The sequence below is a fragment of the Argopecten irradians genome, chromosome 10 (genome assembly GCF_041381155.1).
Source record: "Argopecten irradians isolate NY chromosome 10, Ai_NY, whole genome shotgun sequence".
Taxonomy (NCBI): domain Eukaryota; kingdom Metazoa; phylum Mollusca; class Bivalvia; order Pectinida; family Pectinidae; genus Argopecten; species Argopecten irradians.
In genome coordinates this window covers 31,972,836-31,986,701 of record NC_091143.1, presented here as the reverse complement: position 1 = coordinate 31,986,701, position 13,866 = coordinate 31,972,836, and the positions used below count along the sequence as shown (strand labels likewise).

The window sequence follows — 13,866 nt, the reverse complement described above, 5'->3', positions numbered from 1 at the left end:
CTTTGAGCCAAGCTCGACAGCTTGGTGTGAATTCACCCATGCGTAACTGATGAAACAGGCATGTGAGCTAGAGTCTTGTTTCCCTGTTATTAACTGTTCATTCTTCTGTAACGCCGTTAATAAATCTCCAAACTTAGTTTTGTACACAGACTTCTTTGAATTGATCATGTTCACAAATATCTGCAAAGTAAAAAGTTCCTCTTAAATAAAAAAAAATCGTCAACTTACTATACATTCAGGTACCTTTTTAATTACTGTTTTTGTTAATAATTGAAGTGCTTAATTGCCGACAGAGCATAACATATTTATCATTCAGACAGTAATTGATGTTTACTCCTGTCTAAATGACATCCAATTAACACAATGCTACATGTAAAATGATTAATAATCCACCATTGACAATTTTTTTTCTACCAAAAACATACATATTAGCCTTTTTCTTCAGTTACAACAGTTATTTACTTTACACCATTACCACAAACGTTTGAGCTTCTCATTTTACTTCAAGATACAAATATTAAAAATAATTAATTGAATCACTATGTCCTATATGGAATGAAGTACTGATTGCGCATGCACCAACAGTAAAATATAAGATCTTATATTTTAATTATTGTGTTAAATAGACATGGATGTATGTATAGACATGATTTAACACCAATTATTGTTCCAATGATGAGTATTGTTTATGCTCGGTCGGCAGTGGAGCATCTTTAATGACTGATTTCCCTTATGACTGAAGGAAGCACTGTACATGCATGTATGATTGTAAGTTTTAAATATAAGCAATGTGCTATTGTAAATTGGTAAATTTATAAAAACCTATCGGCCAGTAACATACTTCAGTAATTTTACTTACCACATCACTGATGAAGACCCCCAGAGTCGAACTTCCCTGCCAATCAAAGTTCTCCCCAACCGTCACACAGATTGTCATCTTCTTCATGGTGTTTACAGCGTACTTATACATGTCACAGCAGACGGGGTCCTTAGCGAAGTTATTGGAGACAAATACCAGGAATATAGACGCATGGACAAGTCTCCTGGCCATTTCCTCCCGAGATGTCAAGTCTTTTCCCTGGGGGAAGTAACTACAAAAGCAATGCAATGAGAATTCAATAAAGTTGGTACGAAACAGAAATTCAGAACTTAGGATGCTAAGTGTATAAAATTGCAAACGTAAATATGTTTGAAAAAGAAATACGAGGCAAACCTGACACAAGGCATGGCATTTGGAAATCATGATAGAAAAAAAAACATTTTTAATTATTGTGCATGCATTAGTTTTGAATCTACAGTACTGTACTAGATCTATATTAGGTTTGAATGGAGTTAATATGGGTAAAACTCAATCCCCATGAATAATGCCATTTCTCAAAATGAAAGGGAAATTGAAAACTGGGCATAATGTTTAACAATCCTAGGTTTGTATCTCATATTATAATGTAGCTAATCTATACATATGAAAGCTCCTAATTCAGGGCGAACAAATTCAAATCCTTTCTCCAGGTGGGTGAACATTTTAATGCAGCTACTGATTGACAAAAAGACTATACCTTTATGGCTAATTTCCTAATCTACACGAGAAGCAACAGAGAATGGGAAATTGACTGTAGATTTAATCAGCAATAGGTTACTTACCATGTGTAACCTTCTTTCTCAAGGTCAGCACAAACGTCAGCTGGATGTATGACCTTTGACCTGTCACTGGGAGCATCCTTGGCACAATAGGAAATAAAGATGTCTAAAAAATAACAATATAGATTTAAAATGTCATCCATCATTGATATCATCAACATTTGTCAACGCTTATGGTAACCCCTCATTCACCCTTGAAGACACAATTAGACTCTTTTAAATTAAAGACTAGACCAGTCCATTTTGAAATGTTGGAGGTGAAAGTTTTAAATGATGATAACTTACCCACTGTCATCTCATTCTGCATCTGTTTGAGGGCACTAACATCGTTATTAAGGTGAACCTCGTAGTCTTTACTGTCATCCGGGGCCAAAACACCTACAGGACAAAATGTTTCAGTATTTCGGAAGATGTTTTAAACTATTGACATTTGTTAAAGATGCATTTAATACTTATTTATTAACAAGTGTTCAAAGATTTATCAAAGAAATGGCAGAACAGTAGGTACATTGCGTGACCATCAATTCTAAATTATCATCAAGGATCACTGATTGCTGTTATTTTGAAAAGTGATCCACTAGAACACCATTGATACCCCTGGCACATATCGAGCTTGAGAACAAATGCGACTTAAAAAGATTAAGTGTATTAACATTTGATGACACATACAATTATGTTGCAGAGTATCCTGCATAGCAAACTGTGTTCTTTTCTTTTAAAGGAACCAAATTAACATTATCCTGCAGGGTTTTAGTCTGGACTCCTTCAGCTAAATTTTGACAGTCACCATTTTAGATAATACACGCTTGGAATATGATAGGTTGTCATGTTTTGTTCCATTTAATGATCCCATTCCCAGTTGGTACAATCGGAATGTATTAAGCTGACCTTGGAGACTAAGAACTGGAGTGGTGTGGAAGTATTTGTGACACTGTAGGAACGGTGCCTTCAGTTCCATGGCTCGGCGCACACCAGTTTCCTTGAACATGTGTGGGTCCTTGACATACTGCAAAATAAAACAGTTCAAACTTTCATGTACATGTGAATGTTGCAACACAATATGGAAATATTAAAATACATTTTCAAACAGTAACAGTACTGTAATAAGATTGTACCTATATCGACACAATTTCATAATAAAGAGATTCCTTTTTACAAAGGTGATACAGACAACATCATGAGTTACATCATGGGATTCAGAAGACCAATAACCGGTCACAACATATCCAGAGAAATTCTAGATTAAAAAATTGTTCACAATTACCTGTATATTTCAAAAGAATTTAAGTATTTCTAGTTTATCTATTACCATTCCTAAAGATGTGAATGATCAAGTCTTTATACACATGCATTAAAAAATTTGAATATAGAACATCATCCTAGGATGGCTAACCAAAACTTCTCAATAAAGGCTTATCAACACCAGCTGATGTCCTTACCTGACTCACACAGTCTGGACAAGGTATCTTACAGTCGTATGCCACACCATAGAAAGACTCCTTTATCAGACTCTCAAACACTTCATGTATAAAGAACAGTAGGTTATCTGGACGTGGACCCTGAACTTTGACATGGAGAAGGGAATCCCTGGCAACATTAATATAACATTAAATCATACTTTGTGACAAGCTGATGACTTTAAGCTTGTCTAACTTTATTCAATAAAACAATTTAAGCTTTAAAAATATATTTTATTTATTTTGTCATATACATCCAGTATTGCCATAACTGCATGCATTTTACCAAGTTGATATTTGATTCAACATTAGAAAGTACTCCTTTCTCAGAAACACATGGTCTGGAGTTTATAAAGAGTCTGAACACAAGCCTTTGTTTTACTTAGCTACATCAAGTATCCCTCATTTATGTCTTCTTTTATTTTTTATTTGGATCTCATTAAGTGTACTATCAGGTACCAAAGATTAGAGAGTTATTGCCATTGATGAGAACAATCAGTGATGGGATCTAATATTTACCCGATTTGCTGTATAAGGGCCAACTGGCCATTCTTCTTGATGAAGGAGCCTCTTTTCCAGAGCACCGACTCCTCCGAAATACCATGCAGCCTGACCTGTTATTGTGAATGCATATATCAAAATAGTATAAATCAAAGACAAATATTTTATTTAGGAAAAAAAGCAGTATTTTTTTATAATATCACTGTCAGTGGTATGCAGCAATCTTATATAGTCAAATTAGAGAGATACTTCACCATTAGCTTACAGCATTAGGGAAAAGATCATGTGGCCTTAATTTCAAACCCTAGCAAAAGCATGAGAATACAGTTATTTTTTAAACGAAATGGAATATAAACTTTACTTGCTCAATTTGATAAATTTTAGAATTTTTAGTTGTCATTTTTATTTCTCCCGCCATTCACTCATTACCAAAAGATGGAGTAGTAAAGGATTAAATATTTTTGTTCTGCAATCCTCTGTTTGGACATTCATGTATAACTCCATGGATTGTAATTTCATTGTCATGCCTCTAAGAGAAGGAAATATTCTGAGACTTGTTAACCTCTGCTTCATCATCCTTCACCTGAAGGTCAACGTATACTAGACAGTTACCTGTGCCCTGTTGAAGAGACCTCCAGGAAGGTAATCAAACTTGTAGATCATCTTTGTCTCAAACACTCCTTCGTCTTGTTTCACCTCAGGCCAGGTAAACTGTGAAAATAAAAGGCAGAACAATAGCACACTTATATCAGAACACAAGTAATTTTTGTGTTAAAGCAGCATGAATAAGTACCCAATCAACCAGTTCAAAGAAAACAAATAACCACCCTTTCTAAAAATGCTGAATGAAGTTAACTAATTCAACCAAATGACAAGTATGGAATTGATCTTCTTACTCTAAGGCTGAAAGCGTTCATGACAAAAAAAACTAATGGATACATGAGTGAATAGCATTATTGAAATTACATCTTTTGCAGAACATAAGGGAAACTGGACTACATTAGATGACGGGACAATTATAGGGTCATTGACCTTCTCACACAATACTATCTCGTCCTTTGATACCTACGTCTGGGCATTTCTCTGGAAGCAGACACGGAACAATGTTGCATTTTGCTCCTTCTAATGGAAACGTCAGGTCAAACTCCTCTGTAAGTCGGAGAAGCCATTCTGCCATCGATGTGTAGTTTTTCCAGATTTTCTTGATGTCTTCATGTTGAAGGCGGCCATCCTAGAACGAAATTTCATTTATCTCCTAGGGAAACCATCTTAACAACTTTGAAAATGAAATACATGTACGCCACGGATATGTTTTACAACCAAATTCCTTCAATATCTAGAGTAATTCAAGATGGAGGAAAATCAGAATACAAGGAGAAAAGCTCTGCATTTACCACAGGGACTTTGCACAAATTTAAACCAACAAATGGTCAATATATATATATCCAGGTATTATAGTACATTAATTACCGGGTATATATATTGACAGCTGGTTGGAAATATTCCAAGTCCCTGTGTCATTAACCTACAGTCAGTATACCTTGCAACTGCCCCCAATCAGGTTTCGAACTTGCAATCCAAAGGTGCAAAATGCTAGTGACATAATCTGCAACGATGGTCCATTCTAATGGGAATATGTTTAATCATGATTAAGAACAGATACATATAAAAAATTCTTCACAGCAATTTAGGATGAAAAATCACCGTGATTGTCCACATTGAGAGAGAATCCGACGCAATGGCATCGTGGTTTTTTAAGAATTTGAATGGTCCAATCTGTAGGATAAATAATGGTTACAGATAACTTACTTTGAAAATATAATTTTCTCTGTTTTTATTTTATACATTCTTTTAAACTACATTGTATATTTAAACTACAACACAATGGACATGGAATGGCTCCAATGAGTAACCCATTCACTCCTGAAGACTCATTTGAACTCTTAAAATTCAAATGCTGGATTAGTTCATTGTTAATTTTCGGGGGTGAATGAATTAATAGATATCACGTTTTGGTATACATCATTTTAAACATCCTGCTGGTCCTTGTCGTCTTGGTTACCTTGATAACAGATTGCTCCACACTGACAACACAAGCCATTACATCCACGATCCACTGGGGCTCGATTATCACATGGTCTTTGAGGTATTCATTAGAGAAATGTTGTATCATCCCAAGGTCATGTAGGAACTGGAGTGCTTGGCTTAGCTGTACAAAACACAGGTTACATATAATATACATTATATGTATATTATTTGTACAATGCATACTGCATAATTGTAACTTTTGTGGGGAGTCATTTTCGTTAATTATTTAAAGTGAACAGTCGGGCAAGGATGGCTAAAGTCGGTAAAAATGGTGTGAATGTATCCAGTATAATTTCTTATGAAATAGAAAAATAAAATCTCTCGTCAAAATCTGTCTGCGTACGAATAAATTAATTTAAGTATAGGAATACTAAACCGTCCTCCCGGCTGACTATGTCTGTGGTTACATTTCCACGCAGCCTCGCTTTCAATGCTTTCAACTTTTCTTTATTTCAATGGTCAGAACTGGGAAACGTAAGCAGAACTTGACCGTCGTATTAATATGTGAGAACTTTTGGAAGGCCAATGAACGAATTTAGACTGGTTTTCTTTGCCCGACTATTCACTTTAAGTAGCCTTTAAATTGAAAGCATCATTCTCATGACAGGCTATGATACACAAAACCATGATTTTGATAAATTTTGCAAGGTACCAAGTTTACTGAATTTGGATGTGTAGATTCCCCTTACGAATTTATAAGCAACTCTACTGTACCATTGCCCAATCAATCTGGTCAAAATCAGAGAGTACATTTTTAAGTCAATGAAAGTGCAAAATACAGCAAGATCTTAGTATTTCTTAAAAAAATGATTCTCAAAAGGAATTGTGTTTGATTGTAATTTGAAATTCAAATCAGAGTATTGCATTGGAACCTCGTTGCTGAACAATATGCAATTGGCCATCAAAAAGGACTTAACTGGTAATGTTAGAGTGTTAAGATAAATAGGCAAATATACTTAGGGGTTATCATACTTACTTCTGATGAGTCCACAATACCAAGATCTATTCCTTTGGCCTCTACCGTCTTGAAGTCCAACACTTTACTTTTGTCTTTTTGTCTATCAAAACAGACGATAACAGGATATGGGAGAACCATTGTGCAACAAAATATACCGTATTCAACCCAACTAGCGCCCCTGTCACTATCAGCGCCCCTCTCTTCTTTGTGAGGCTTCAATTTCACTTACATTTACAATGTACTTAAATGCAGGCTTTCTTGTACTTAAATGCAGGCTTTCTTGTAGTAATCTATTTTCTGAATTGATTAATGTCTTTCAGATTGTGCTACAATTTTGTGAAATGTTAGCCCAAAATTAATCCCATTAAGCACCCCTTCATATTTCAATTCTTATTTGGTTACCATTTAATTACTCATTTCATAACAGACTGCTCTAGTCTTTGATATAGATAAGCCTACATATGTCGTCAGGTATGAAAAAGTGAAATTAAACCTCACTAAGTAATTTCCTTTTCATGTTAAAGGAAGCTCATTCACCCCTGAAATTTTCTAATGAATTGGTCTAGTCTTTGATTTAGAAGAGCCTTCTTCAGGTATGAATGAGTAAAATTAAAACCTTACTTTGTGATTTCCTTCTCCAGTGAAAGCCAGGCCTGGGGGATCTTCTCTCCCATATACTCCTGTTGTAGAGTCACTTTAAATAGGGCGTTCTTCAGCTCCGGAATTCCCTTGAATTAGAAGCATTATAACTATTAAGAATCCATAATTTAATTAAATAAAAAAAATTATCCTGTTTCCTAAGACTCAAAAATGAATAATTTTCTTGTAACAATTCCATTATAAATTTTGGTGTGGACAAGCACTATTGATAAAAATTTTGCTAGCAATCAAGTACGGTAAAGTATTGAATGAATATCATGATGATCTACTATGAGTGCTGAAGTATGGAAATATCACTTTTCCAATTGGATGCATTATTTTTTTTCATCTTTTTGAATTTTTATTTTTATTTGCCATTTTCATCTTATAAAAGAAAACATTCTAAATTCTCCATTAAAATCCATAAGAATATATACACTCGAAATTGTTATGACTTCATTTCCTTCTTTACGTTCTTACTAACCTCATATCAACAAAATGTAACCTTTATCTTCAAATAATGACAGCTTTGCAACCAATTCAAAATATAGAACATTATATTGTTACCCATAAGAATTTCTTTGCAATCTGATGGCAAACCTTATAAAAAAATAATAAAATGTGAAAAATACACTGTATTCAATGGAGAAAGTGATGTTGTTTCCATACGTATGGCATAGTACCTGATATATATTATCAACTCACTTTTCCATCTTTTGAGCTGACAAAGTGAAATCCCTCTATTTGGTGATACTTTGCCTTCATCTCATCCATCGGAAGTTCCACTTTTGACATCTTTATGTTAAATAAAACAATACATGTCTGATTTGGTATATCTTAATGGAGAATTATTTGGTGAACAAAACATGACGAATGGCATCACCTTAGCAAACCCCTTTGAAAGTATGAAAAGACATTATTAAAATCTTTGGGAATAATTCTAGTGCATTGTTCTGCATGCAATATATGAAGATTGGAAATTTTCTGTTCAAAAAGAAAAGCCTTACAAAAATTATAAGAGCACTCGTTTGCATGCTCATTTATCTTGATAATAAGGTCAGATATATGAACAGCAGTTTATGAATTAATCAATAAACAAATTTTACTGAAAGCTTGCTATGTGATGGTATTAAGTATAAACCAGTAATTTCTAGTCAGCCATCATATACCAATCATTGACCATATACATGTATGACTTCATTTCACCTGGTAACTTACCTGGTCAGTATGGGTGCCCACCACAAATATAGGGGCCTTAGGAGCATGTACAGAGATGGAGTTGAGCCAGAAATTCAGACCTGCATGTTCATGTCCAAGTCTAATGTTCCAAAGTAACAGGTACACCGCTCGGTCCGACAGGAAAAACTGAAACAAAACACAAATGGCCAGCCATAAAATAGGTATTTATCACTCTCTGAGATGCCCCCTACATCAACACTAGACAGTCATTACCTGATCAGGGTTTATTATCCTCTGAGATGTCCCCTACATCAACACTAGACAGTCATTACCTAATGGATGTTTTACCCTTCTAGATGCCCCCTACATCAACACTAGACAGTCATTACCTGATCAGTGTTTATTACCCTCTGAGATGTCCCCTATATCAACACTAGACAGTCATTACCTGTTGGATGTTTTTACCCTTCTAGATGCCCCCTACATCAACACTAGACAACCATTACCTGATCAGTGTTTATTACCCTCTGAGATGTCCCCTATATCAACACTAGACAGTCATTACCTTATGGATGTTTTTATCCTTAGATGCCCCTACATCAACACTTACTGTCAGTTTTATTACCTTGAATCCCTACATCAGATGCCCCGATCAGGTTTATATCATCAACACACTAGACAGTCATTACCCCTGATCAGTGTTTATTACCCTCTGAGATGTCCCCTATATCAACACTAGACAATCATTACCTGTTGGATGTTTTTACCCTTCTAGATGTCCCCTATATCAACACTCAAACACTAGACAATCATTACCTGATCAGGATGTTTATTACCCTCTGAGATGTCCCCTATATCAACACTAGACAGTCATTACCTGTTGGATGTTTTTACCCTTCTAGATGCCCCCTACATCAACACTAGACAACCATTACCTGATCAGTGTTTATTACCCTCTGAGATGTCCCCTATATCAACACTAGACAGTCATTACCTGTTGGATGTTTTTACCCTTCTAGATGCCCCCTACATTAACACTAGACGGTCATTACTTGATCAGTGTTTATTACCCTCTGAGATGTCCCCTATATCAACACTAGACAATCATTACCTGATGGATGTTTTTACCCTTCTAGATGCCCCCTACATTAACACTAGACGGTCATTACTTGATCAGTGTTTATTACCCTCTGAGATGTCCCCTATATCAACACTAGACAGTCATTACCTGTTGGATGTTTTTACCCTTCTAGATGCCCCCTACATTAACACTAGACGGTCATTACTTGATCAGTGTTTATTACCCTCTGAGATGTCCCCTATATCAACACTAGACAATCATTACCTGATGGATGTTTTTACCCTTCTAGATGCCCCCTACGTCAACACTAGACAGTCATTACCTGATCAGTGTTTATTGCCCTCTGCGATGTCCCTATATCAACACTAGACAGTCATTACCTAATGGATGTTTTACCCTTCTAGATGTCCCCTACATCAACACTAGACAGTCACTACCTAATGTATGTTTTACCCTTCTAGATGCCCCCTACATCAACACTAGACAACCATTATCTGATTTGTGTCTATTACCTTCTGAGATGTCCCCTATATGAACACTTGACAGTTATTACCTAATGGATGTTTTTACCCTTCTAGATGCCCCCTATATCAACACTAGACAGTCATTACCGAATCAGTGTTTATTAACCTCTGAGATGCCCCCTACATTTACACTAGACGGTCATTACCTGATTAGTGTTTATTACCCTCTGAGATGTCCCCTATATCAACACTAGACAGTCATTACCTGATGGATGTTTTTACCCTTCTAGATGCCCCCTACATCAACACTAGACAGTCATTACCTGATCAGTGTTTATTACCTTCTGAGATGTCCCCTATATCAACACTAGACAGTCATTATCTGATCAGTGTTTATTACCCTCTGAGACGTCCCCTATATCAACACTTGACAGTCATTACCTGATGGATGTTTTACCCCTCTAGATGCCCCGTACATCAACATTAGGCAACCATTATCTTATGGGTGTTTATCACCCTCTTAGATGCCCCCTACATTAATACAAGGCAGCCATTACCTGATGAGTGTTGTAGTAGATGGTCTGGCCAGCAAAGTCCCATACGCTGTATGATATAGTGTCTTTGTCATGCTTTACATTCCATGTACAGATATCAATACCTGAAATTATATAAAAACTGTATTCACACATAGATACATGTAATTACTCTTTTACATGAATACAAATACAAGATTTCTTTCTTGTATTATAAATAAACCAGCTACTATTTCTTGCGATTTAAGGTATTATTTTGGGGGAATTAACTTCTGCTAACTAAAGTTATTATTTTGTGGGGATTAACTTCTGCTAAGTTAAAAAAAATTGATTGTGAAATTCGTGAAAATCAATTCAAATTGACATGTAGATATAGATACTGTCATTGTAGATATCTAACTACAGTCAAACCTGCCATAATGGCTACCTTATATAAAAGGTAAATTGCCTTACAGAGACAATTATAAATGTAAGATCTTCCTAATGAAAAACACAATTACATCTGAATAATACATACATAAATAATTGAATTTACTAAGTGGCCACCAGTATGTCTTTTAAAGATAAGTGATATTTATACACAAGTCAAATTGTGTTAAAATTGACCGTTTGGGATCCTGATCTTTATACAGAGCTATATAGAAACGTTTGCACCTTGTTTAAGGAGCCACCTGTCTTAAGCAGCCAGTTTATGGCTGTAGTATGTCAGACTTACAAAAGAAAGGTATGGGAACAGAAAGAAGTTTCATGACCAAGCATCCCTTAGCTTTGGTTTACATGAGCAATTCTTCATGCAAAATAAAATGCTCTTGTTCTGATGTCTTGACTTATAAAGTTAACTTTGTTTACACTGCAAATTGAATGGTTAAGAGGCAAAGACTCAATCATCTGGTTTGTCTACAGGTAAGAATGATAAATACTGTGTCCTCTGACAAATTAACTAACCATCAGTAATAGCATCTGCACCAGTGAGATTAGACGATCTGTTCCTGGACATCAAAGACTTCACTAAGCTACAAAAATAAACAAAGTTAAAAACCAGAATTAATTAGTCATGGGAATATAATTAAAACAAGACACAAAATTACAGAATTTCTACTGTGCTTACTAATTGTCCACCTCATTGGGAACAATATTATTTCTCTTGGTCACTTGTTAATCAAGGAGTGGTTTAGAGAAAAAAGTTGCTTCCAGAAAGAACTAGAACTGTTGCCAGAGTGGACAACTAATGCCCCCCACTGCACAAATTAAGTAATAACTCAAAAAAAGGGGGACATTGCAGAACTATATATAGTTTACTCAATTCAATCCCCTTTACGTCAGGGTTATGTGTACCAAATTTTATCAAAGTCTGGTATAATAATGGCTATGCAGTATAAAGTATACACATTACACCATGGTATGAGCTTAAGATCACTTGCCCTTACGAATAAATCACATCTTATTCAACAAGAATGAATAATATATACCTGGTTTTGCCAGCTCCTCCCAGGCCCACTAACATCAGCTTTGTACGTTTACAGTCTGTGGATCCAGTGAGCAGACGTTTAAGGTAAGCATAGGTCATTCTAAATCCATGATCCCTGATCTCCTTAGGGGGTGTCTTCAGCACCGGGCAGTCATCAAGGTTCAACTCTGTAGGGAGGATATAAACAAGGTTAACTCCTGTGAAAAGATACCATCCTAACACGTTAAAGGACAGCGTCCTATCTCTTACCTGTTAAAGGACAACGTGCTATCTCTTACCGTTAAAGGACAGCATCCTATCTCTTACCCTTTTAAAGATAGCATCCTATCTTATACCTATAAAGTATGTTTTACCTGTTAAAGGACACCAACCTTTCTCTTGCCTGTTAAAGGACAGCGTCCTATCTCGTACCTGTTAAAGGACAGCGTCCTATCTCTTACCTGTTAAAGGACAGCGTCCTATCTCTTACCTGTTAAAGGACAGCTTCCTATCTCTTACCTGTTAAAGGACAGCGTCCTATCTCTTACCTGTTAAAGGACACCAACCTATCTCGTACCTGTTAAAGGACAGCGTCCTATCTCGTACCTGTTAAAGGACAGCGTCCTATCTCTTACCTGTTAAAGGACAGCGTCCTATCTCGTACCTGTTAAAGGACAGCGTCCTATCTCTTACCTGTTAAAGGACAGCGTCCTATTTCAGCTGATATAGACAATAGATGTGGATTACTGTTGAGGTTGAGTTTCTGTAGTTTGCTCAACTTCTTGATTTCATCAGGAACAGTGACTAATCCTTGGTAACTGAGGTCAAGTTCAACTAGAGCAGACATGTTAAATATTTCCGCAGGGAATCCACCAAGGGGTAATGTTGTGTCATCTATAATATTAAGTAGATGAATATATAACAGACATTTGCAGAAATGTTCTATTCAAGGAATTTTCAACTACATTTGTTTAAAAAGACCAGAAAGTTTTGCCTATGGGTCATCAGACAACCTTGGAATCAGTTAAATTGGATATTTAAATTAGTAAATACAGTTGTTTAAGAGGGTGATTTTGGCACTCATCTTCGATTTGAGAAGTTCAAAATGTGTTTTTAAGATAGTGTCTGTGGATTTTGGACCGAACCGAAAATTTGATTTGGACCATGTAAGGATCATTTCTGGCAAATTTTAGCTTAATCACACTGGTTGAACTTGAGAAGTCAAACTTAAAAATTGAAAAGTTTACTGGCAGCGCTTGGTGGACTGTTCAAAGCATGCGGGGGGCGACGATGAAGAAAACACGATGACTATAGGACTTTTGGTCAGATGACCTAAAACAGGGAATTTATTATGATAATAGAAATGTGATATGATCCAGACTGTGCTTACCTGGAGCATCTGTTCCAGTGTAGCCGATCCTTGGGAAGATTGAGAAGAGACTGGCGTTAATCTTGGTGATCTCGTGAGTGTCAAGTGTTCCACTGCTATCTACATCAAACAGTTTGAACATATCCTCCTCCCCCATAGCCTGGTAAAAGAACATTTATTTACCTCTTTTGGTTTTTACTGTTAACCAAAATGTAAACAAAAATATTGACATATTTGGAACATGATTTTCAAGACAATAAGATTTTGATGTTATATTTGAGTAGTTGGTAAATGCACACTGCAAGCTGTGGGCAGGGACGCAGTGGCGGAGTGGTTCAGATGTACTAATATACTACCACAAGCCCTCCACCTCTGTGTTGTGAGTTTGAATCCCATGTAGGGTAGTTGCCAGGTACTGAACACTGGTTTGTAGTTTTTCTCAGGGTACTCTGTCTTTTCTCTTAACACAAGGATGGCTTGTCTTAATTGACACTGGCTGTTAATATGATGTT

At 36.1% G+C, this 13,866-nt stretch overlaps 1 protein-coding gene across 1 annotated transcript in view; it reads right to left on the bottom strand.

The window, feature by feature from the left end:
• LOC138333667 (uncharacterized) overlaps positions 1-13,866 on the bottom strand; it is a 59,531-nt gene that overhangs the window by 11,393 nt on the left and 34,272 nt on the right. Inside the window, exons 23-41 of the mRNA XM_069282196.1 lie at positions 13,376-13,514; positions 12,679-12,879; positions 12,008-12,173; positions 11,484-11,551; positions 10,563-10,663; positions 8,500-8,646; positions 7,987-8,076; positions 7,264-7,370; positions 6,661-6,742; positions 5,659-5,805; positions 4,666-4,827; positions 4,209-4,307; positions 3,615-3,709; positions 3,078-3,225; positions 2,527-2,644; positions 1,924-2,016; positions 1,642-1,744; positions 860-1,091; positions 2-180 (exon numbers count right to left, since the gene is read on the bottom strand). Of these exons, the coding sequence (XP_069138297.1) occupies positions 2-180; positions 860-1,091; positions 1,642-1,744; positions 1,924-2,016; positions 2,527-2,644; positions 3,078-3,225; positions 3,615-3,709; positions 4,209-4,307; positions 4,666-4,827; positions 5,659-5,805; positions 6,661-6,742; positions 7,264-7,370; positions 7,987-8,076; positions 8,500-8,646; positions 10,563-10,663; positions 11,484-11,551; positions 12,008-12,173; positions 12,679-12,879; positions 13,376-13,514 (2,477 nt within the window). The remainder of the gene's footprint in view (position 1; positions 181-859; positions 1,092-1,641; positions 1,745-1,923; positions 2,017-2,526; positions 2,645-3,077; positions 3,226-3,614; positions 3,710-4,208; positions 4,308-4,665; positions 4,828-5,658; positions 5,806-6,660; positions 6,743-7,263; positions 7,371-7,986; positions 8,077-8,499; positions 8,647-10,562; positions 10,664-11,483; positions 11,552-12,007; positions 12,174-12,678; positions 12,880-13,375; positions 13,515-13,866) is intronic.